This window comes from Microplitis mediator, chromosome 7 (assembly GCF_029852145.1).
Source record: "Microplitis mediator isolate UGA2020A chromosome 7, iyMicMedi2.1, whole genome shotgun sequence".
Classification (NCBI taxonomy): Eukaryota; Metazoa; Arthropoda; class Insecta; order Hymenoptera; family Braconidae; genus Microplitis; species Microplitis mediator.
In genome coordinates, this window is record NC_079975.1 from 21888116 (window position 1) to 21913113 (window position 24998).

The following is a 24998-nucleotide window of genomic DNA, read 5'->3' on the forward strand; positions in this document are numbered from 1 at the left end:
ACTAATGACTGCCTCATCTGAAATGAAAAAATCAAAAAGATTTCTTTAGTACACAAGTTTATCTTGGATTTGAACGAAGGAATAAACAAAATATTCATTTTTGAATTTTTGGTAAAGGTGCAATCAAAAAACTTTGATTTTTCCCAAAAATTCTTCCTTTTGTTTAATTAAAAAATAAGTAGTTATTGAAAAAAAAATCCTTCGTTCAAATCTAAGATAAATTTATGTACTAAAGAAATCTTTTTGGTTTTTTGATTTCAGATGAGGCAGTCATGAGTTATCCTGCCTACGGCATGGAGACTTTTTTTAAGGTGACTCGTCTCTCCCCGCTACCACTGGCTTATTTTTAAATATTTTCTTATGAAAATTTAGCAGAATATTCTTGGAATGATGCTCAATAATGTCACAAATTTTGAGAATTTTAATAACGAAGGTACTCTGAAAAAAAAATCACAAAAATACGCTCCATTTTTTGTATCTCAGACCCTTTCCCTCCATAATCGGAAGGTTTCAAATTAATCCGATTGAAAGTTAATCAAAAATCGGAAACTTGAAACTCTCCCGAGCAATTCTGATTGAATATTCATTTCCAATTGAATTTGATAGGAATCCAATTGAGTTTCAATCGGATTTAATTGGAGTTTTTAATCAGGGTAAATATAATTAAATAAATGTCAATATATGGGTCTTTTACGTTATAAATAAAAATGTTTTTAAATATTGAGAGGACGAGAGAGAGAGACTTAAAATGTGACGGTGAATGCTACTTTGTGAGCATGATTCAATTGTTACTGTAAAAAAATAAAAAAAATTATTGTGTAATTAAATATTAAATAATTAATAATAAAAAGAAGCCAATTGTTAAGAGTATTCAAATACTGTTTTATTTAGTGCATTAAAAAACATTAATTATTTATATTTAATGGCTTATAACAAATATAATAAATCATTTATTTAACATATTATTTATAAGTTTTTAACTCAATAGCAGGTACAGGCGTACGTTTTAAGTGACAGAGAATATTTACCCAGCAGAATGAAGCGACACTTACATACAAAACACGGAATGCTGGTGGTATAACTAAAAAGTTTACGAATTGTACCGGTAACCAAAAGATGCATGACGTCTAAAAAATAAATTAAATAGTTTATTTATTAGTAAATAATATATTGTGTCACGAGGGATGAAACAAAACGATTTCAGATCAGGGTGAAGTTGGCTGACATCACCCGCAGGTGAAAATCGTCTTTCATCCTGAGTTACACACCAGTTTTTCATGATTACCAGCACTGGAACTTAAAGTTTCATCAGCAGCCAGACAGAAACAAGTTAATTTAAGACCAATGATGTCATCAACTATTAAATTGTAGTTTGCAATTTATAATTAAGCAGAAACTATAAATACTATTTATTATTGACACTAATTTTTTCAAAACTTAATCGCAGTCAGAGCTGTCATTTACGTAAATAAAATTAATGGTCTGAAGTTACTATTAAATAAATGTGTACCGTCAACTGATCCCAACAATTTTATACCACGACAAGTGATCCCTACAAATTGATTCTATCAACAATTGATCGTCAATTGATTTTTATCAACAACTAATTTACATAATTTAACTTTTCATATTTACAACAGTGAATTTTTATTACTCATGTCATAGTAATTAATTAATAATTAATTATTTTATGAATTTTTCAGTGGGATCAGTTGTCTGTGGGATCAATTATCGTGTGAGTACTTTTCGGGGATTAGTTGTCTGGGATCAGTTGTCATGGAACCTTAAATAAATGACATGTCAGAGTTTAAATTGTAAAAGCCTTCAGTCAGTGGGTAGAAAAAATTATTTGTTTCTTACCAAGGGACGAAACACAAATTTTTCTTCCCGCTGACTGAAGACATTCACAATTTACGCGTTTTTTTAAATTAATTCGCGGCATTGGACTGAAATTCTCTTCTGTCTACTGGCTGTAGTGACACTGAAACTTCAAATTTCGATGCTCATATCATGAAATAATTATTTTTTACAGCCGAATTCCATTAACTCGGACAGTTAGTCTACGGAGGAGCGGAAATTTCTTTAAATTCCGAGTTAACGGATGCCCCTTCTTCCTTAAAAAGTAAACTATAGCTCATGCGCTTTTACATCAAAATATACAAATATATGTCAGTGAGAGAAACAGCGTAGGCCTCAGTGGGGGCGATTTAAGGGAAGTTCCGAGATAATGGAGTTCAATAATAATTCAAATTTTATTACCGCAAATGTTTTAACAAACTTGGCGTTGCATTCATCTAGAAGATTTTCTTTATTTTTTCCTTCCATTAAACTCATACCTTTAATTAAAACATTGAATTAGTCCATTAATAAATAAATAAATTAATTAATTAATTACTTACTTGTAAAAAATAAAACAATTAATGGAGGTGTCAGTACAAATTGATCACATAATAATTTAGTAACAACTATCTTAGGAGTTTTTCCCGTGAACATTTTATCCAACCACGAATACCTACGGAAAATAAATAATTATTTAAGTAGAAAATTAATCAATTAATTAAGAAAATAAATCACCTCACTAATTCCAAAAGTGCTTATATTTTTATGCGCCCTTTTGTATTTAAATTTGGCGGCTGATCTCAAAAGGGGGTAGAAAAATATTAGTCCTTTTTGAATTAGTGGCGCGAAATCCAAATAATAAAAAAAATTATTGTAGATGGACTAGTGCAGTGTAAGGGATTGCGGTAAAAAAAAAACGTGCAGAAGTAAGCCGGCGTGGTGATGAAAAATTGATTATAGGTAAGTATTAATAAAAAATAGAGCCAACAGGTTGATTACCCATCTCACCAGATATAACAGATATTACAAGGAGAGGAGCCAGCAACAGCATACTGCTCCAGATAACACACGTGTCCTCTTGTTTCATTATGCATTAAACTTTTTATTCCAATGAATCTCTAGAATGAGACAAGGGCTTGCATTTTTTCAAAAAAAAATATAAGAAATTTATTTTGTCATTTTTATTAGACTTAAAATAAATTAATGATATAGAGGCTGACGAAGCAATTAGTGCTGATTAAATATTAATTGGCAAACAAATGGATCCATGCATCATTCGAGATACTTATATTTTATAGGTTTAAATTTGAATTTAAATTTAAATTTTATTTTACCATCCATGGAGAATTGGTCCAGCGAGAAAGTATCCGTATGTAAGATACCGCTGGAGAACTGGTAGATTATAATCTTCAATTTTAAATTTATCTGGAAATAATCTATTTGTATGAGCAGGCTGATTTTTATTCAAAGCTGCCGCCTGTTTTGAAAAAAAAATTTTATTTTTACAATAACGTGAACTGTCCAGAAATTTCAAATATTGGTACTTACAGCTTTTTCTTTCTGATTAAGATTATAAGTCTGTTGCAGAAATTCAGCGCCGGTATAAAATGATCCATAAGCAACGGAATTGAAAAATAAAGGGCGAATTTTAATCAAAGCGGATTTAACTTTTGATAGTGACATCTTTATTATTTGTGATAATAAATCAGATAATTAATAATTAATTAATAACACGTGTCTGGAAATAAAATTCTGCTTAGTATTTTTATTTGACAATTTTTAAAATTATTAAAGGATCATTCTGGTTTATAAATTTGAAAAAATCCATTTTTTTACATCTTTCGAAATCATACTGAAGTTAGCCGACGTCTAATAATTTTTTGATGTTTTTTTAAACAATAAATTATAAAAAAAAAATATTTGGAAAAATTGCACGAAGTTTTTTTAATTTTCTACACGTACATATTTTTAGTTTTTGTTTTTTTGTAATTGATTCGTTGGAAAAAAAAATCAGAAAATTACTAATTGTCTGCTGACTTAAGGATCATCTTTTGAAAGTATATGGATCGAAAAGAATTGTGTAAAAATTTTTCATGACATGAGTATCAAAGTTTCGGTGTCTCTACAGTCAGTAGATGGAAGAGAATTTCAGTTCAATGCCGCGAATTAATATCAGCAAACGTGTAAATTGTGAATGTCTTCAGTCAGCGGGCAGAAAAATTTATGTTTCGACCCTTGGGAAGAAACGTAGTATATTACACACCTAGGGAAGTGAAGTAAGAAATGTCTCAGATCACATGTAATTGTTGGCCGAGGTGATCCTGTAGTTAGCAGACAATTAAAAATTTTTGAATTTTGTTTAAACCAATTAGAAACAAAAAAAAAAATCTAAAAATATAGACATTAGGGTGAGCCAAAAACAACCTATCGAATTTACGTCTTAAAAAGGACCTATATATCGAGAAAAAATTTTCCCATTGGGTAAAATTTTTAGCTCAATTTTAAAAGGTGTCGGTAGCCATTTGAAATTTCCCATTTAAATAACATGCAAAAAAATTTTTTGATTAAAAATATTATAACTTTTGAACCGCGTGAGATAAAAATTCGGCTCTAGAATATTCTTGTATGGCATTAATTTTCTTTAAAAAAAGTCCTGGGAGTCGAATTTGCAAACTTGATATTTCGTATACTAACAGGCTATCAAAGTCTAGAGTAAACAGAATCATACAAATTTAAGGCTTTATTATTAAAAATATCAATACTACGAGAAAATTTGTTCTACATGTAGTGCAATGAAATCACCAACAATATCCACGTTGTAAAAAATAACATTTTGTTATTGATCACAATAAAAGAAAAGTATTTGGAGAATCCAAATAAAGCCTTAAGTTTGTATGATTTTGTTTACTCTAGACTTTGATAGCCTGTGAGTATACGAAATATCAAGTTTACAAATTCGACTCCCAGGACTTTCTTTTAAGAAATTTAATGCCATACAATAATATTCTAGAGTCGAATTTTTATCTCACGCGGTTCAAAAGTTATAATATTTTTAATCAAAAACATTTTTTTTGCATGTTATTTAAATGGGAAATTTCAAATGGCTACCGACACCTTTTTGAATTTTGTTTAAACCAATTAGAGACAAAAAAAAATCTAAAAATATGCACATGTAGAAAATTAAAAAAACTACAGGTGTAATTTTCTGAAATATTTTTATTTTTATAATCAATCATTTTTAAATAAATTCAAAAACTATTAGATGTCTGGTAAATTCAGTATCATGTTTTTTGATGAGTGTCAATGTAGCAGACATAAGAAAATTTTTAAATTATATATAAAAAAAGTAAACTATTAAATTGATAAAATAAAAAAAAATGCATGTACTGGTTTTAGAATTTTCTAAAAGTCCATTTTTGAATTTTTTTTTTAAACAATTTTGTTTATTAATTTAAAATTTTTAAAATTGTCAGATGCCCGCCAACTTTACTGTCATTGTTTTTTGAGCGTCTAAACCAAAATGATTTCTTAATAATTTTGTTTTACCCGTGAAATTCACGTGGTAAAAAAAAATAACTAGCATATATATATTGGAGGATTTAAATACCTGAAACAATATCAACTAAAAAAATATAATTGTCGCAACAGGTGGTATTAGTACTAAATAAAGGTGTGTGTCCGCATTATTTTTACCGCATTGCGTCAGCCTAAAATATGACAATAAAATATATCGTTAACTTAAAAACTACATAAGTTATATTCTTCAGATAAATTTTTAAATAAACATGACTTAAAATGTATACGAGTTTAAGTCATCACATCACAATAAAACAACTCAGTCATATATTTAAATTACCAAGTAATTTATTACTTTTATTACACTCACTTGCGTTCAATTACGATTCATCAGTTTAAAAATTTAAAATGCGGGTCACATGGCCGCGATAAATATTCAAATATAAATCAAAAACGTTACAAATTTATATTTTATACACAAGTAAATTTAAATATAAAAATATATGTTTTATATTTACTAATTGCTATATTTTTTATTTATATTTTACCCATAAAAATAAATAATTCAAATTGCGAAGTCCTCGTGTTGGTGCTAACGGGATCAAACGCTCAACGCGACTGAATCTCAATCAGAATCAGTTATGATGATGATCAATTCAACTTAATTGCCACGCGTACAACTACCAATGTAACCAAACATGATACATGACATGATGCGCAAGAAATACTTGATCCTGAGAGTATTTACAGGCTCTCGCGCATCTACTTGACACTTTTACTTGAAAGCACACAATCCTAGATCCTGTTGAATCAAATTTTGATTACTCTGGTACTTAATAGGTACCCTTTAAAAAAAATCCATGGGATTGCATAGAAACCCATAGGAATCTATGTAGGAAAGTATGGAATTATGTAAGAATCCATAGGAATTATGGGAGTGTATGGATTTATAAAAGAATCCATGTAGAAAGTCATGGGTTTCTAGATTCCGTAAGGAAACTTTGGGTACTTGGATTCCCATAAGGAACTTGGATATAGGGATTTCTTTATGGGAAATTTCTATAGAATCCGGGGTATCTGGATTTCTATGTCTATCTACTGATACGCGTATATGATTAAAAGAAGAAGTTAATATTCTATTGGCAGACTTTTAAAAAAAAATTGAGTAATTGATGCTGTGTATATTAGTATTTATAATAAATTATTGATTTATTAATTAACTTAAGAAGTATTACATCTTTGTAGACAATACAAGTAATTTTAATAAAATCCTTATGGGAATCCAGTCTAGATTCTTATGTGGATTCCCGCATGGCGTTTTCGGATGAATTTCTTTATGGTTTCCTATAGGAATATTAATCTGTTCTTTTATTCAGATGCGCGTACCAATAGACGATAGACATAGAAATCCAGATACCCCGGATTCTATAGGAATTACTTATATAGAAACCCAGATTCCATATGAATTTCCCGAAAAGAAAACCATTTATTTAAATTTCTATGTCAAGTTCTTATATGGGAATCCAGAGACCCATGGATTCTTATATAAATCCATAAGCTCCAATATTTCTATGGGTTCCAATGCAATCCCACATAGATTTTTTTGACAGGGACGCGTATATGAATAAAGGAACAGATTTAAATTCCTATAGAAAACCATAGAAATCTATATATCCAAGTTCTTATATGGAAATCTAAGTACCCACAGTTTCCTATATGGATTTCCTATATGAGAATCCAGATACCCATGATTTCGTACATGGATTCCTATGGGTTCTCATGCAGTACCACCTAGATTTTTTTTCATCGGGAATCGATAAATTAATTTATAGTCCCTAATTTATTTTATGGGGATCCAGATACCCATGGATTCTTATATAAATCCATAAGCTCCAATATTTCTATGGGTTCCCATGCAATCTCACGTGGATTTTTTTGACAGGGACGCGTATATGAATAAAGGAACCGATTTAAATACCTATAGGAAACCATATGGGAATTCATCCGAGAACGCCATGGGAACATTCATAGGAGTCTATGCTGGATTCTCATATGGATTTTTTTGATAGAGTAGTCGGTTAAATAATTTATTAAAACATTAAAACTATTACATATTTATCAACATATTGATTTTTGCATCAAAAACTCCTTCCACTCAGGACTTACATCACGTTCAAATGTAATTTCTCCAAATACTTCGCTCCTGCTTACCTGAAAATTAATGATAGATAATTTAAAACTAAATAATTAAATAAATTTACTAATTACCTCTTTAAATTTTAGCTTGCTGAACATTTTAATACTGCTGTCATTGTTTATTTTTATTTTCGCGCGGTATTTATTTATATTTAGCGCCTCAATCCCTGGAAAGTGAGTAGTAGAAATTAATAACAAAGTAATTTAGTGAATACGTTGGGTAATAGTTAGTTGTACCGTATCGTAGCATGAGGATCATGGCATTCCATCCCATTTTCTGGCCTCTGGCATACTCTTCAGCGATCATTATTTCACACTCGGCTGTGTGAGGCTCGTCAATATCATTAAGATATAAATTTGTGTCTCCAATCATTGAGTATATTGAGTCTCTTGTGTCATCGTAACGCTTTCGATTCAAAATAATAAATGTACACTCTAAAAATAATTAAATACTTTATGAATTTGGGTAATTTTTGAATTTTTAAATGAAAAATTTAATAGAATAAATTAATTTATCGATTGCCGATGAAAAAAATCTAGGTGATACTGCATGGAATCCCATAGGAATCCATGTAGAAAAATATGGATTTATGTAAGAATCCATGTAGGAAATCATTGATATCTGGATTCTCATATGGGAAATCTATATAAGAAACTGTGAGTACTTAGATTTCCATATAAAAACTTGGATATATGGATTTCTATGGTTTTCTATAGAAATTTAAATCTGTTCCTTTATTCATATACGCGTCCCTGTCAAAAAAATCCATGTGGAATTGCATGGGAACCCATAGAAATATTGGAGCTTATGGATTTATATAAGAATTCATGGGTCTCTGGATTCCCATAAAATAAATTAGAGACTATAAATTAATTTATCGATTCCCGATGAAAAAAAATCTAGGTGGTGTTGCATGGGAACCCATAGGAATCCATGTAGAAAAATATGGATTTATGTAAGAATCCATGTAGAAAATCATGGATATCTGGATTCTCATATGGGAAATCTATATAGGAAACTGTGAGTACTTAGATTTCCATATAAGAACTTGGATATATGGATTTCTATGTTTTTCTATAGGAATTTAAATCTGATCCTTTATTTATATACGCGCCCCTGTCAAAAAAATCCATGTGGGATTGCATGGGAACCCATAGAAATATTGGAGCTTATGGATTTATATAAGAATCCATGGGTCTCTGGATTCCCATATAAGAACTTGACATAGAAATTTAAATAAATGGATTTCTGTTAAAGAAATTCATATGGAATCTGGGTTTCGTCTATTGGTACGCGCATCTGAGTAAAAGAACAGATTAATATTCTTACAGGAAACCATAAAGAAATTCATCCGAAAACGCCATGTGGGAACCCACATAAGAATCTAGACTAGATTCCCATATAAATTTTCCTAATAGGGTTCTAGTTCTGCTGCTTTTTCCAAAGATTTATTCTTTAAATTCATTTGCTTATATTTTAAATTGTTTATAAAAAAATAATTTAATTTCCATACTTTTTTCATCATTCATCCAAGATTCTTGCATCTCGTACTCTTCTTCAATTGTCAAAGGCTCAGAGCCAGTTAACTGCTGAAGTTCTTCCGACTTCATCCACTCGTGATATCTAAAAAAAATTAAACATCAGAACTTTAATCTTTTCAAAATTTAATTCCCGCAAACCCGCACCCGAGTTCAAATTTTCCCGCCATCCCTAAAATTTTATTTCGAAACAGTTTATTTTTTAAATCTATTTTTCATACTTTAATTTTAAATACATGTGTAATTTATTTACAATTTTCATTTGAAATTTTCCCGCGCAATTATTTGAATCCTCTTTTAAAAGCGACAAACCTTTTAAGGTTATAAACTTACAATAATTAAACAATCTCAGCAAATAACAATTAAAAAAATAAATGACTAATAAAATATCACTTCAAAAATATATAAAATATATCAACAATAAATATACCTCTCAACATATTTTTTTTCATACGGAACAAGTATCACTTTGTTCCCATAAATTGACAAGTTTTGATTTATTTTCATCTTTATATATTTAAATAAAAATAATAATAAAATATATATACTTTAATATATATTTATAAATATAAATATATAATAATCTCTTTTTATATTTTAAATTTCAGTGAACCCGGCAGTAAAAAAATTTATCCAAATAACAAGACTGCCATATTGCCGATAAATATATACATACATATATATATGTATACCTATACATCATGTGTTATATGTCATATATATATCACATCATTGTTGTCGTCGTAGTCGCTGTGAGCTCACACTGGGGGTAGAGTTAAACTCAAACATCACGAATTAATTTATTATATAACTAAAAACAATGTCATACATAATATCATCCATCAGCAAATTTATCAGCGGCATTTAGAGCAATAAAATACCCAGCGAACACATAAAAAATAAATGTGAGGACTAAATATATAGATATCAATCCACAAATAGTTTATTTAAGAGCTTGAGAATTAAAAATGGCGTACAATTTTCCTGGGATACCATCAGCAGGAATTCCTCCAATCGGTGAGTTGTCTGGGATTCTAGTCTATTTATATTCTATCTTAATAATAGCTATTTAAAGGCTTAAATGTTATAGTAACTAGTAATAGACCAAGTACGCGTCAGTAATGTGGTTAAATATCGCAGGAATGGGGCCAATGGGTCTGGGATTAGCAGCAGGACATCAAGGATTTATGGAACTTGGCCAGGGTTTTCCAGCTCTGCCACCACCGTTACCACCTCTGCCAGGTATGAATGATTCTCCACTTGAATTCAGCACCAAGAAGAACCAGCCGCCTCCGATCCGCGAAAGTACTGAGGAGTCGACCGACCGGAGAACTGACACCAGCAAAAATGAACCCAGACGTGGAATAAATGGCAGTGACAATAGAGATGTCAGGGATAGTCGTGACAATGGCAGGAGGTCGAGGAATGATAGAGTTGATCGTCGTGATCGTGACAGAGACCGGGACAGGCGGGATGAGAGGAGTGACAGAGACAGGAGGGAGGAAAGAAGACTCGAGGAAAGATCTAGTTCCGCAGGAAATACTCAAGTGCAATCAACTAACACGCCAGTGACAACGAGTTCGAGTATTCAGACCCAGATTGAAACGGTTGCTACCAGTCCAAGTGTTTGGAGTATGGGCGTAGGCTACCAGATGATGGGAATGGCTCCCATAGGCCCTCCAATGAGTGCGATGCTCAGTGAAATGACTCTGGGACCTCATATGAGCCACACGCATCATCACCATGGCTACGGACCGATGGGTCTAGGGTTGATGCCTCATCCTCACGAGGGTGCGATGCTGAGTGCTCAGATGCTGGGAACTGAGCAGATTATGAACGATACTGCGCAGCAGATGATGAATGCTGCTGCTGCAGCCGCTGCCGCTAGTCTTCAAGCTCCTACTCCAGCTCCTAGTCATCAAAATACAAACAACAATTCCGGCAGCACCACCAGCAATCCAGTTACCAAAGAAATAATTCACTGCAAGAGTTGTACCCTCTTTCCACCGAACCCCAACACTCCAGAGCGAACTACCCGTGAAAAACCTCCAGGATGTCGCACAGTTTTCGTTGGTGGTCTGCCTGAAAATATAACCGACGGTATTATTCAAGAAATTTTTGAACGCTGTGGAGAAATAACGACTCTCAGGTTGTCCAAGAAAAATTTTTGCCACATCAGATTCGCCAGTGAGAATAGTATAGATGCTGCCATTTACTTGTCGGGTTACCGCATCAGAATTGGATCCAATGTTGATTCGGCAAATACGGGAAGACTGTATGTGGACTTTGCTCATATTTATGCGAGGGATGATCAGTATGAGTGGGAGTGCAAGCAAAGGCAGTTGCAAAGGGAGCAGAGACATCGGGAGAGGGTCGAAAAGGAACGACAAAGACAACCTTCTAGTCCACCACCAGTTGTTCATTATACTGATTATGAAGCTTCGAATATTTGCGAGAAAATAAAACAAGACGACACTTTTATGAAAGCTGTACAGGTTTGTTATACTTTTGAAAGTAATATATATATTTTCATATATTTATTAATATCTGGCTACCCGTGATTGATGTCCTGCTAACTATTACGGATAATTTTATGATCCTGCAGTAGACAATTGAAACTTTTAGGATTTTTTTTAGAACAAATCAATTGCAAAAAAAAAAAATGAAAAAATGCACAAGTAGAAAATTTAAAAAACTATAAGTGCATTTTTTAAAAATAATTTTTTTTTCATAATTTAGAGTTTTGAAAAAAATTTTAAAATTATTAGACGTCGACCAACTTCAGTACCATGTAATTTCAAACTTTCCCTCTGCAACCATCACTTCAAATACAATATACTCAGTAATTATTAAAGGAAGTAAGCATTTTTATAGGTAAATTTAAAGGAAATTTAATGAGGAACCCGATAAAAAATAAATAATTTATCAAAATTTTAATTTTATGTGATGAATAGGAACAAGATTTTTGCCTTATTTTTGAAATGAGTAGTTCAAATTTTGGATATTACGGCGAAAATATTGGTCTTATTAAAAAAGTTTTCGAACAAAAGTTGTAGGAAATTTAATTTCATTAAAAAAATGTCTCTTATGATTTTCTTATACGATCAATATTTTAACCGTAATTCAAAAATTAAGATTCATAATGAATGATTCAAAATTTTAATAATTATGAAAATCTTAATTTTGAAATTACGGCTTTCATATTAGTCCTAAGAAAAAATTATAGTAAACATTTTTTTTAGAAAATTCAATTTCCTACAACTTTTGTTTGAAAAATTTTTGAATAAGACCCATATTTTCCCCGTAATATAAAAAATTTCACACCACTGAGTATTAATTATTTTTAAATTAACGTAAAAATCTTGGCACTAGTGATGACTTTTAAAAATAGTCAGGATTAAATTTGCAAATAAAAATATGAACTCTTATAAAAAAGTTAAAGTTGCCGCCAAGTCTAGAAGTCCTGGAAAAAAAAAAATTTATAACATCAGAGTTTTAAAATTAGAAAATTAATTCTTCCTCTCATTACCTATAAAATTATTTTCCTGACACAATAAAGTTTTAATTGTCTATTAATTAAATAAAAATATTCAACTGTACTCTTCATCAAAGCAAAAAATTAAGTGATAATAATGATAATTATTTAGATCGTCGTAACATGGCTCGAACGCGGGGACTGCACGAAAAGAAATTCAAATACATTTTACTCAATGATCCAGTCAACGAATTCCCACGTGAGAAGACTGCTGAGTGAAAAGTCATCCTACGAAGAAGAGTTACAGCGGGCCAAAGAGCTGATGAAAGGCAGAATGCAAGGATTACTTATACAATGTACGTATTTAATAATAATAATTAACATTCATATCTGTCTCTCTCTTGCTGTTTCACCGCTGACTACGATACTAGCATAGTAAAGTGTACTAATAACGTACGCAAATATTATCCGCCGCGTTTTATTCTCCACCGGGTAAGTCTTTAAATTTAAAAAATGAAAATAAAACAATCCGGCTCTATATATTTAATTTAGTTTAATTAATTATTATTAATATTTAATATAATTACGCATTGCTCCTTGTCAAGTCTCTCCTTCATTGACGTGTCTGCTATTTATTATTATTATTATTATTTATCCGTAGACACGTCAATTGTACTTTTTACTTCTCTGTCTCTCTCTTTTTTTATTTATTATTTTTTTTTTAATTTTCTAGAGGGGTATTAATGTATTACTGTATAATTACGTGTAAAATTACTGCATGCTTGGCGATGCTGAGGATTGGAAGGTGTTGGGTAGTAAATTTTTTTTTTGTCGAGATAATTTTGGTATCTAAATTATTTTTATTTGAAATATTTTTTAATTTTGTATGACTGTGACTGTAGCAGTCATTAGACAAATTTAAAATTATAAATTAATAGAGTGTTACATTCTGGGGTATTACCCCAGATTAATTAAAAATATAAATAAATTTATATTATTAATTTTAATGTTCAGGTTTGACATCATTAGGGTGTCTATAGACCCCAGGCGTGTCCGTCGTCGATTATTAGTGATTAACAATTTTTTGAAATATTTTATTAGGGTATATACTTAATGTTACACCAAATTTAATAAATTTAGGTATGTTTTAATTAATAAAATTAAGGGTTGAGTCAGTCAGTCACCGGACCGAGGTCCCGTGACTTAGATGTTCGTCGGCTGATTGCCTGTTCTGTCTCCGCAGATCCAGTACAAAAAAATTATAAAATTTTTTGTACATCTCAGGTTACCCTAGAGAACGTCGTCGAGGCCCGGGTCTCATGCCTCGTCATGAGTTTAGACTACGGACCACGACGGTGTTCGCGGAAATTGCTTATCTGCTGTAGTTACTTCCCTGTTTAGAAAATCTCATAGAATCTAATAGATTCTCATAAATTCCCATAGAGATTTTATGAGAATGAATGAGCTCTATGAGAAGTGCTATAGTTTATAGGGTCTTATACATACAGCTGTAAGAATCTATCGGATTTTTTAAGCAGGGTCTGTTGAAGAATTTTTTTTCATCAGAGTGAAGAAAGTTTTATTATATATTACCAAAAGAAATTTTATAGTATATTACACACCGAGGGAAGTAAAGTAAGAAATGTCTCAGATCACATGTAATTGTTGGCCGAGGCGAAGCCGAGGTCAACAAACATGTGATCTGAGGCTTTCTTATTTACTTCCCGAGGAGTGTATGCTATTTTTCTCCTCGACGGAGGCGGAAAGCGGGAACTTCGTTTTGCACAGCGGGACGAAAGTTGACGCTTTCCGCCCGTCGAGGAGAAAAAATTTTTATTTAAATATAATTAAAGCCAGACCGTAACAAGAGTAAATAATTTAAAAAATAATATTTATAAAAAATGCACTTATTAATTTAAAAATTTTTTACATGCGCATTTTTTCAAAATTTTACTCTATTTATTTATAATTTTAAATTTGTCTGATGTCTGCTTCATTCACATTCATAATTTTGTTATAACGCAGATTAATTTTAAATTAAATAAAATTTTATAGAACTCGCTATTGATAATAAAAAAAATTACGAGTCTGATTTTTTTTTTTTTTGTAAAAATTAAATCAATTTTTTGAAAAAAATTAAATCAATTTTTTGAAAAAAATTAAATCAATTTTTTGAAAAAAATTCATCCATTTTTCAAATAAAAATTAATTAGTAATTAAAATTCATTTAAAATTTGGGGTGGGGAAAAATGGGCCCATAATTTTTTTTAACAAGAGGCAACATGGACGTGGGGCAATTCAGGCCACTTACAAAATTTCGTAAAATTTTTTCCGCAGCTCATTTTGTCCCACAGTAAAAATTTTTATTTTGTACTAGCGGCCCATCTTACCCCTTGCGCCTTCAAAATAAATGAATTGCCATCTTTATCTTGTACTAAAAAAAAGTTATTTACGTAATGTCAAGCTCTAATTTAATGCAAATAAATCGAGGATTAAAAGCTGCCGCAATTACCGCCGATGTAGAAAAAATATACGAATATATATATTGTATAATTATAAAGATACAGGTTCCTAAAGTAAAGTGAATAGAAATTAGCGCAAAGAAAAAAGAGAGAGATCCTGAGAAAAATAATAAAAAAAAACTGTGAGCTGAATTTAACGCTGGGTACAACAGAGGATTTGTTGTGTTTTTTTTTTGTATGCGACATGCAACATCCGCGTCGATCGACAACAGTCAGTCAGATAGAACGTGTGTTCACCGCTGCAAGCCATAAGAAAGTATGGGATCACTTCACCAAGGCCCAGCGCAAGAACATCGAGATGTGGAAGAAACAGTCATCGGTATGTATAAATCGCACCTTCCGTTGTTTTTAAAGCGAAAACAAAAAGAGTTTTTTTTAAAATATCAAAGTAAATAAAACCGGAAGGGTAGCGCCTCCCCTATTATCCCCGTATGTCAGACAGATGCATCCAACGATGTAAGTAATTTGGATAAAATGATAATGAGTAATTGGACAACAGGTAAGTTATCAAGAGTCGAACCCCAGGATTAAATCATCAGTTAATTATTTATCACTAAGTAAATACACTCTACAACACCCGCGACTTGTTGTCGAGCGGATTATAAAATAGGTATTAATTAATTAATTAATTAAACTGCTTGTTTTAATTAACGTAATGACAATGACACCAGATAAGAGCACGGACTGCAGCGGAGTTTAAATAAAAAAACAAAATCCAGCTGATAATTATTCTTCAAGTTACGGTTTTGTTGTTGCTGATGTTGATACTCTACTCTACTGATACTTGAAAAATTTATAGAAAAATTTAAATGCTTGGCTTTGTAAAAATTAATAATCGTATTAATATTTTTAAAAAATGGTGGCGGGAGATGTAGACAGTACTATTATACCCGCCTATAAATAATCCGCGATCAGTACTGGGAAATAAACTTACTCAGTGTCACATTGCATGAAGTTACCATCAATTTTTTATATCAATTAAATGTTTAATGAAAATTTTTTTTATCCTCATTCACCATCGACTTAATTGATATTTTTCGAGGATGGTAAAAAAAAATGATTTAGTTTTTTTATTTAAATGAACAGGAGATCAAAGCTGTCCAGTTGGAAGAAGCCGTCGTCACGGGAGTCGGCGAGGGAGAGATGGAAGTGTCAGATTCGGAGGAAGAGCCGCAAAGAAAAAAAGTCAGGGTCCAGGTGGGAAGTGAAACTGAGGGAGATGAAAGAGTTCACGCGATACTGAAAGAAGAGTCTGAGAGTCTCAGGTGCCAGCTGGAGGCTTACAAAAATGAGGTACTGATAAATTATTGGGGTAATGAGAGTTGTAAGTAATTTTTTTTTTTTTAACGCAGGTTGATTTATTGAAGTCAGAGAATAAAATTGAAATAGACGCCAAAGATAAACAAATAAAAATGTTGCAACAAACATTGAAAGGTATGCAGGAGCAGTTACTGCAGTCGCAGAAGCAACAGATCCAAGATGACCAAAAAATAAAGGATTTGACAGTTAAATTAAGCGCCTCTGGGGGAGATATTAATTCACCGATTGAAAATGAAGTGATAACTCTGGATAAAGATGATGATTCAGTGGTAGTGAGTGAGGAACCCCGGACTCCGAGACCACTTGTCGCAGCTATACCTGGTTGTGTTCAAATAACTCAAAAAGACGCTAAATTAATTGGTAAAAATAACTTGGGATTAGTGGATCGAATAATTCAAAAATTTTTTCATTGTTTGTAACTTCAAATTACTCAATTAGGATTGAGAAAAATTCTGATCACCCTCTCAAAAAAATCCATATGGGAATCCAGCCTAGATTCCTTTGTGTTTTCTCATATGGATTCCTATGGGAATCCAGGTACCCAGTTTCCTGTGGGGTTTCCTGCATAGAAATCTCGAAACCCACAATTTCCTATGAAGATTTTCCATATGGGAATTTAGATACCCAGTTTCCTACATAGATTCTTATATAAATCTATACTTTCCTATACGGATTCCTATACAATTCCACGTGGATTTTTAAGTAACTAATAGCATACTGTAACAAGGGATGAAACAAAATGATTTCAGATCAGGGTGTTGATCATGATCAGGGTTGACTGACATCACCCGCAGTCTGAAATTGTCTTTCATCCTGAGTTGCACACCAGTTTTTCATGATTACCTGCATTGGAACTTGAAGTTTCATCAGTAGCCAATCAGAAGCAATTAATTTAAGACCCTGACACTTTAAATTTCAATGCTGGTATCATGAAAAAAAAATTTTGTCTTATATTCGTCTGAGCTCTATTTACTTCTGATAAAAATTTGAATTGGGAAAAATATTAAAATTTGATGTCGTTAAAAAAAAAAGTTTTGAATTATTCGACTTGAGATACTGCAAGTCATTAATAAAATTGATAAATATTAATGTAACAATTCTGATTTTGAAATTATCAGGATTGATGGCGACATTTCTTCATATTCATCCATTTGGAGCCAGTGTTGATTACGTCTGGTCGTATTTACAAAAAATGGAGCCAGGCATCAGGCCGAGCGAAGTCGAGGCTCTGATGCAACGTTTTCCTCAGGTATTCAAACAAGAGCTACTAGGAATTGGAGCCAACATGGAACGCCGTTGGCAGTTCTCTGGATTCAATCTGCAGCCATCGAGATCTGCGATCCATTGACGACAACGACAACATGTAGAAATATTTATTGATACCAGTGATAATTCGATGGATTCAAATGAAATCCAATTGAGTAAAAAGTCATAAAATAAGTTTAAGAAAAAACTTATAAGTAAAATTGTGATGTAGTAAAATTTTTTAATGCTAAATAATGCTGATTAGACGAATTGCCGTTTGCCATAATAGATTTTTAAGTAAAAGTTAAATAATTAAATTTTGATGCGCAATTTTTTGGCTTTTATAAATTGTTCATACTATTGTATCGATTTATTATTGTATATTAATTATTTATTATTTTATTTTACTTTCAACATATCAATTTATTAAATTATTAGATCGACACAGAAAACAAGAAAGTAAATAATTATTATTTAATTGGTTAATAAATTAATGGTATTAATTTAATTAAAAACTGTGTATAGGTTTCGGTATCCTTTTATTTAAACATGAGATGATAAATTATTTATTTATCATCAATTAAAGTTGACATTTTTTCAATCATAATTAATTACAAAGATATCGATTTGTAAAAAAAAGTTTTTTTATGTTTATATTCAAGTGCGTTTACTCTTAGTCACTTCTTTGACTTGGAGACCTGCAAAAAAATTACAAATGTATCAAGTTATGTTTTTTTATTTATTACATATATGTCCTTAGTAGAAAACTTCTTTCTAATTTTTTAAATTTCGCGGTATCGGTTCCCTTAAATTTTTTGTGATGGAGATAAAAATTACAAACAAACGCGTCGCAGGCTCAGACAATGGACCTGTTTGGCCGAACTGTCCTTAGTAAACTTAGCAAGTTACTCAGTGTAAAAAAAATAAACTGCGCGACTGAGTGCAGCGCGTTTCTGCCTGGACACAATTGCTGACTTTTGCTAGTCGTATTGCCATCATCGTATTTGTTTACCTTCAGAACAACTTTATAATTTTAAAATATTTTTTATAGCTCGTATCAGTGAGATATAAATTAAAAAAAAAACTCATATTGAGCAGTTATAAAACTTTGATCCTCCTCTGAGGAATTATTTTATTTCACATAAAAAAAAAATAAATAAATAAATAAAATCTTTTAGTTCAAGCTTCTGTTTGTTTACAATTTACAAATGAATTTTGCAACGCGATACTAAATAAAATTACGTCACAATAAAAGTTGCTTAGTATCTGGCAAGTGTTTGGCCGAAAACTTAAGTACTTTTAGTAACATTAAGTTTACTAAGGACCTAGTTCGGCCCAACTGGCCCAATATGTGCTGCGATTGCTGATAAAAAATGTAAAAGTCATTTGTCAAAACTGTCAATCTAGGTTTTCTACTCAGGACGTCATTGATATATTTAAGAGAAAAACCTGGACAAAGTTTTCTTACATTAATTGTGTACGTGAGGTAAGAGACCCAGTGCCCGACCAGGGAACTAGTACCCGGTCACTCACGTCTTTGAATTCTATATTTACTAAATTTTACTAAATATATCTATACAAATACATGAAGCAATCGAGTACTGGTTCCCTGATCAAGTACTAGGTCTTACTCCACAATAAGGACAGTACCGGTCTTAATTTGAGGCAAAAATAATAGTAGGTTTTCTACTCAGGACATCAGTATTTTAATGTAGCGCCTAAATTACCTGGTGGAAGAGACTGCTTTAGTTTCTCCGCCTTTTCTTTGTCAGTGATGACTAACGTATACAAGAATCGCGAACAGCGAACCTTGAATTTAACATTCTCAGCATTCTTCTTTATTTTAACAGCTGTAATTATTAATTTACGTTATCAATCATCATCAATATTAATTACAAACATCAATAATCAATTATAATTAAATATTTACATTTAGCGTCCTTCCTTCTCGCTTTAAGGAGGAAGTCCTTGATTTCATTGATTTCTCGCGGCTGTAATAAAAAATAAAAACCAATTAAATTAAAGTAAAAAAAAACTCTAACAGTCGATAAATATCAATAAAAATAAAATTTAAAATTAATTAAAAATAAATTATTGAACTCACCATGTTGAGTTTCTAGGTTATAACCTCGAAAATCTGTAAATTAAATCACAATCATCAATAAATCATCAAGATCACCAAAAAATGTGTCAAAAAAATAAAGTAATTTTTAAATTTTCAAAATAACAACAAAACTACAGAAAATATCAATAAAAAATTATAAAAAAAGTATAAATAATTTGATACGTGACTACTTACCACATGCGAAAATTAAAAGAAAGAATCAGAAAGAGACGGCACTCTAGTCGTCAAAACCGCCACCTGCTGGCGACTGTAGCAGTCAATTATTTGTCTGTCCAATCAGCAGCCAGCTGGAAGTTACCGGAAGCTTGGCATCTGGGCTGACGTCAAAAAAAAAAAGTAAATCTGTCTAGAAACCGCGAGAATATATAATATAGATAAATGTTAAAGAGCAGGATGGGCAATAGCTGGTGTCTGATGGGTCAGCTACATGTTGAAAGCTGAAGGAAGGGTATGAAGTGAATCGTAAGTCGGCCATACTCAAACAACCGCCGAACGACGAACGGTCATCAGCTAGAGCGAATCCTCGAGGAAAAGTAAAGAGCGTGTGCGGCACCGAGACATCATACACATATAATACAATCAAATATATAAATATATACATACATATATATATATAAAACATTATCATTATAATTATAATATTGCATTACATGAACACGGAGTGCGGAGACACGGGTCTATGGAACCAGGGTATGAAATGAAAGATTTAATTTAAAAAAAAGTAAAATAAAAATAAAACCCGCGAAAGTGGTAACTGAAGCAACGAATTAAAAAGTTGTAATAATAAACTAATTATTTAAAATTGCTGGTGGTTGTAGGAATAGATGCGCTCAAGAAATCCAACGATAAACATTTTGTTGTTGTACTGTGATAAGTCTGGTGAACTATTGCGCAAGTTGTCGTGGTTGCCATTGGAACAACGGTGGTGATATATATTTAATCATCATCCATTAACAAGGTTCATAAAATATAACTACGTGTGTCTTAAATTATAAAATAATTATTTAAATAAATCGAGGATAATAACGACGGTGACGTAAAGTGGCAGCGGGATGAGCACCAAGGCGTCTGTTAATAGACGAGTCCTGGCGATTCAGGCTAAAAAAAAAAGATACAAGCCAACTAAACGAAAGGGTGCTAAGTCGGGTGGTAATTCACAAGCTGACACTGATAATTCATCGGGAGCACATTGTTCTAAGACATCATCAGCTACCGCTGCTCGGCAGGGCAATCAGGATGGCAATGGCCAGAGGCCGTTTACTGATAATGGAAATAGGTATGATTATTATTTAAAATTTAAGTTTAAAATAAATGATGATTAATTTGTAAATAAATAAATAAATTTATACAGGTTAGAACCAAGTCATAGTTCAAGTAATGAGACAATTGAAGATGATGGGGATGACCTTTATAGCAGCGAAGAAGAAGAAGAACAGGAAGACAGCAGTGATTACTGTCATGGTGGTTATCATCCAGTTAAAATAGGAGATCTTTTTTTAAATCGTTATCACGTTACGCGGAAACTTGGCTGGGGACATTTTTCAACTGTCTGGCTCTGTTGGGATTTACAAGTAAGACAAATTATAATTTATCACTTTTTAAATTTATTTATTATTTAATTACGACATTTAATATTTTGTCAGGATAAAAGATTTGTTGCACTGAAAGTTGTCAAGTCAGCGTCACATTTTACCGAAACAGCATTAGATGAAATAAAACTACTGAAGGATGTACGCGATACAGATCCGAATGATCCAAAGCGTAATAAAACAGTACAACTACTGACGGATTTTAAAATCAGTGGTATTAATGGGTTGCATGTTTGTATGGTCTTCGAAGTGTTGGGGCACAACCTTCTTAAGTTAATTATTAAATCAAATTACCGCGGGATTCCGCGCAATAATGTCAGGCGCATAATCAGGCAGGTCCTTGAAGGTCTTGATTATTTACACAATAAATGTAAGTGGGATATTTAAATAAATTGGGTGTTCAGAAATACACTCGAGATTAAAAGTTACTTGTCCAGGTGATTAGTACCTTTGTAATGTCGAATTATTCCTTGGGTTTTACGACCAGAGGATATTTCTGAACGCAGGAGTTGAATATTTATCTTCCAGTGGATTTCTGAACACGCCCATTATTTTATTTTGTTATTACGATGATCCTGAAGTTTGAAGACAATTAAGAATTTAAAAAATCCAAGTAGTACAGAGACAAATTTAAGATGTCGTTTAAAAGGACAAGACAAATTTCGTTTTGTGTCTGCCAAGTTTTTTTATAGGGTAGAGGTCCCAGTTTTGGACACTGGAAAAATATAAATAAAATAACTGAGAGGTTTTTTTTTATTAATTTAAATAAAGGATTAAATGTCCGAAAATCGAGTGGCCGGAAATGGTACTTTTGCCCTTAATAAGACACAGAGATTTTGATCCTAGGTCTCATAGGGAATTTGTATTCTTTTTTCGTCTTAAAAAAGTCATTTCAATAAAAAAATTCTTTGTCATCATTTGTGTCAAGTTTTTGTAGCCGATATTTTTTCTATGACAAATTTCTGATCGTTTCGTCAATATTTTTCCAAGTGTACTAGTGGACAATTACAAAAAAAAAAAAAAAATGCACATGTAGAAAATTAAAAGAGCTATAGGTGCAATTTTTGAATTTTTTTTAAATTTATCATTTAAAAAAAAATCAAAAAATTATTAGACGTCAGCTAACTTCAGTGTCATGAATTACAAATAGTAATAAATATTAGTTGAATTATTATTATTGAATGGATCAAAATATTTATAAATATATTGTGTAATGTTTCAGGTAAAATAATCCACACTGACATTAAACCCGAGAATGTATTGATATGTGTTGATGAAACTTATATAAGAAAATTGGCATTCGTAGCAACGGAATTACACTCTCTAGGTTTAAAATTGCCAGTATCCTTGGTGTCAACAGCACCGAAAAAATTTCAAGAGCCGACAGTTAATTCTAAAATGTCAAAAAATAAAAAGAAACGGTTGAAGAAAAAAGCTAAAAGGCAAAACGAATTGTTGAAAAAACAAATGGAGCAGATTGAAGAACTAGAAGAGAGATCTAAAAATATTAATAACACGCAGAACGGAAGCAATGCCAGTGGCAATGGTGATACCAGTGGGGGTGGCATGAGTGAGACCAATAGTCCAACAACGGACCCGGATCAGAACACCGAGAGTATTGATGACAACACCGAAAGCAAAGAATCACCGGATATATCTGATCCAGTAATTACTTCACCTCATCGAGGTGTCAATGGAATTGTCACTGATTCAGCAACTGGCGCAAGCTCAGACAATATGGAGAACACATTGTCATCATCATCATCAGATAACAACAAATCATTAGGATTAATAAATCAAGAGTCGACTGCTGGCGGCGCTCAAATTTCTGGTGGTGATAAAGCCTGTGGTGACGGTCTCACTTCAGCTGCTGGTGACATCAATACTGGTACTGGTACTGGGGGTAACAATGCTAGTGGTGGTGGTGGTGGTGGTGGTAATGGTGGTGGTAGTGGTGCCGGTCCAAATGACCGGGGTGATGCGCGTACTATTAATCCCGCGGATAATAAACATCCTAAACGTATGTCCGTAGCTCCACTAGATCCAGCGCTTGTTGACTGCGATGTTGAAGTTAAAATTGCCGATCTAGGTAACGCGTGTTGGGTTCACAAAAAATTTACCGAAGACATTCAAACAAGGCAGTACAGGTCATTGGAAGTATTGTTGGGTGCTGGGTACAGCACATCAGCAGACATTTGGTCAACAGCTTGCATGGCTTTTGAATTAGCAACTGGTGACTATTTATTTGAACCTCACAGTGGCGCTGATTATTCTAGGTAATTATTTATGTTAGATAATAAATTCAACCAAGGGATGGCTACAAACTGGGAAATGTCAGGGAATTTCGAAAAGAACCGGCAATTGCGACAATTCAAAATTTTTTAATTTTTAAGAAAATTTGGCAGGCGGTAACTCGAAGGCAAATTGTAGCTTCAAGTGTCTAGTTTTCTGATCTGGTCTTTAAATTTTTTTTATCACGCGCGGTTCCGGAGTAATCCTTAAAAAACCATAGAAAAAAAATTTCCAAATTTATGCTCGTCTCAGAAACTGTCTACGGGCTTCAATAAATTTTTTTCGATAATTATGATTACTCCAGAATCGTGCATAGTAAAAAAATTTAAAGACCAGATCAGAAAACCAAACACTTGAAGCTACAATTTGCCTTTTTTGTTTTTGTCGTACGACCATTTTCCTTCGAGTTACAGCCTGTGGAAAATCACATAAAAATTTGTAATTTTTTAAATATCCCTTAATTTTTGTGACTTGTGTACTTTGAATTTATTTTAATCATTAAATGTCTTATTAAATATTTTAACTTACGTATTTTTAACATCGAGTAATCAAAAGTAGGCCATATTAATTTATTTTATTGACTTTCTTTGGTTTCTCATGATTTAATCATCAGATTTAATTATCAAAAATGAAAAAATAATAAAAACTTTGAATTTCTGAATCAGGGAAAATGTGATAAACTTTACTGGAAAACCGGGAAATAGGGAAATTTGAAATCATTTCCTAGTGGCTACCCCGTTAACCGTAAAAAATAAATTAACTATTTACATTTTAATTATTTACAGAGATGAAGATCATCTAGCTCACATTATTGAGTTACTTGGTGAAATTCCTCGTCGTATTGCACTGTCTGGAAAATACTCAAAGGCGTTTTTCAATAAAAAAGGCGAATTGAAACACATAACTGGTCTCAAACCATGGGGTCTGTACGAGGTATTGACTGAAAAATACGACTGGACATCCAGCGAAGCTCGTGAATTTGCAGACTTTCTTACCCCGATGCTTGAATTTGATCCAAATGTACGCGCAACTGCCGCCGAATGCCTCAAACACCCGTGGCTCCAGATCAAATGAAATGAAAATAATAATTAACAAAAAGAAAAGAAAATAATAATAAAATAATAAAAAAAAAAAAAGAAGTTTTTTCATGACAAAGTTCTGAAGCTGCTGAGTCAGCAATTAAGTTTTTGAAAGCTTTCACAAATTTTTTAGTCGTTAATTATCTCATGTAGGAAAATCAGTAATTACGGATTTTTTAATTATTACATTACATATTTAATATAAATGTCTTGTTCCTCTTTGAAAAAAACACCAATGCGTTGCAGTTATGAACTGTAGCT

General features: G+C 32.0%; 4 protein-coding genes across 11 annotated transcripts; 2 read left to right on the plus strand and 2 right to left on the minus strand.

The window, feature by feature from the left end:
- Positions 1-859: 859 nt before the first annotated feature.
- Positions 860-9756, minus strand: LOC130671346 (N-acetyltransferase 9-like protein). Of its 5 annotated transcripts, none has more exons than XM_057475183.1 (8): positions 7334-7349; positions 5726-6157; positions 5447-5546; positions 3388-3577; positions 3174-3316; positions 2400-2512; positions 2260-2336; positions 860-1127 (listed from the first exon to the last, which is right to left on the minus strand). In XM_057475183.1, the coding sequence occupies exons 4-8, from the start codon at positions 3520-3522 to the stop codon at positions 963-965; spliced, it is 633 nt and encodes a 210-aa protein (XP_057331166.1). In that variant the 5' UTR covers positions 3523-3577; positions 5447-5546; positions 5726-6157; positions 7334-7349; the 3' UTR covers positions 860-962. The 5 variants fall into 5 exon arrangements, 3 of the variants coding, with proteins under 3 accessions (XP_057331166.1, XP_057331168.1, XP_057331167.1); XR_008990509.1 differs by lacking the exons at positions 860-1127; positions 2260-2336; positions 2400-2512; positions 3174-3316; positions 7334-7349 and adding exons at positions 7467-7566; positions 7624-7718; positions 7789-7986; positions 9066-9175; positions 9521-9756 and having other exon boundaries at positions 3529-3577; XR_008990508.1 differs by lacking the exons at positions 860-1127; positions 2260-2336; positions 2400-2512; positions 3174-3316 and adding exons at positions 7624-7718; positions 7789-7986; positions 9066-9175; positions 9521-9756 and having other exon boundaries at positions 3529-3577; positions 7334-7566.
- Positions 9757-9811: 55 nt separating this feature from the next.
- On the plus strand, positions 9812-19828 carry LOC130671340 (ecto-NOX disulfide-thiol exchanger 2). Of its 2 annotated transcripts, none has more exons than XM_057475168.1 (7): positions 9812-10107; positions 10231-11585; positions 12738-12921; positions 15300-15406; positions 16153-16380; positions 16440-16767; positions 17526-19828. In XM_057475168.1, the coding sequence occupies exons 1-7, from the start codon at positions 10059-10061 to the stop codon at positions 17753-17755; spliced, it is 2481 nt and encodes an 826-aa protein (XP_057331151.1). In that variant the 5' UTR covers positions 9812-10058; the 3' UTR covers positions 17756-19828. The 2 variants fall into 2 exon arrangements, with proteins under 2 accessions (XP_057331151.1, XP_057331153.1); XM_057475170.1 differs by having other exon boundaries at positions 9813-10107; positions 16174-16380.
- Positions 18175-19994, minus strand: LOC130671348 (60S ribosomal protein L38). Its single transcript, XM_057475188.1, has 5 exons — positions 19952-19994; positions 19757-19789; positions 19583-19643; positions 19380-19502; positions 18175-18350 (listed from the first exon to the last, which is right to left on the minus strand). The coding sequence occupies exons 2-5, from the start codon at positions 19757-19759 to the stop codon at positions 18310-18312; spliced, it is 228 nt and encodes a 75-aa protein (XP_057331171.1). The 5' UTR covers positions 19760-19789; positions 19952-19994; the 3' UTR covers positions 18175-18309.
- Positions 19995-20241: 247 nt separating this feature from the next.
- On the plus strand, positions 20242-24769 carry LOC130671342 (SRSF protein kinase 3). Of its 3 annotated transcripts, none has more exons than XM_057475173.1 (6): positions 20242-21053; positions 21129-21348; positions 21421-21736; positions 22589-23260; positions 23399-23642; positions 24444-24769. In XM_057475173.1, exons 1-6 carry the CDS (start codon positions 20830-20832, stop codon positions 24730-24732), a joined length of 1965 nt encoding a protein of 654 aa, XP_057331156.1. In that variant the 5' UTR covers positions 20242-20829; the 3' UTR covers positions 24733-24769. The 3 variants fall into 3 exon arrangements, with proteins under 3 accessions (XP_057331156.1, XP_057331155.1, XP_057331157.1); XM_057475174.1 differs by having other exon boundaries at positions 20246-21053; positions 22589-23254; XM_057475172.1 differs by having other exon boundaries at positions 22589-23642.
- The last annotated feature ends 229 nt before the right edge of the window (positions 24770-24998 follow it).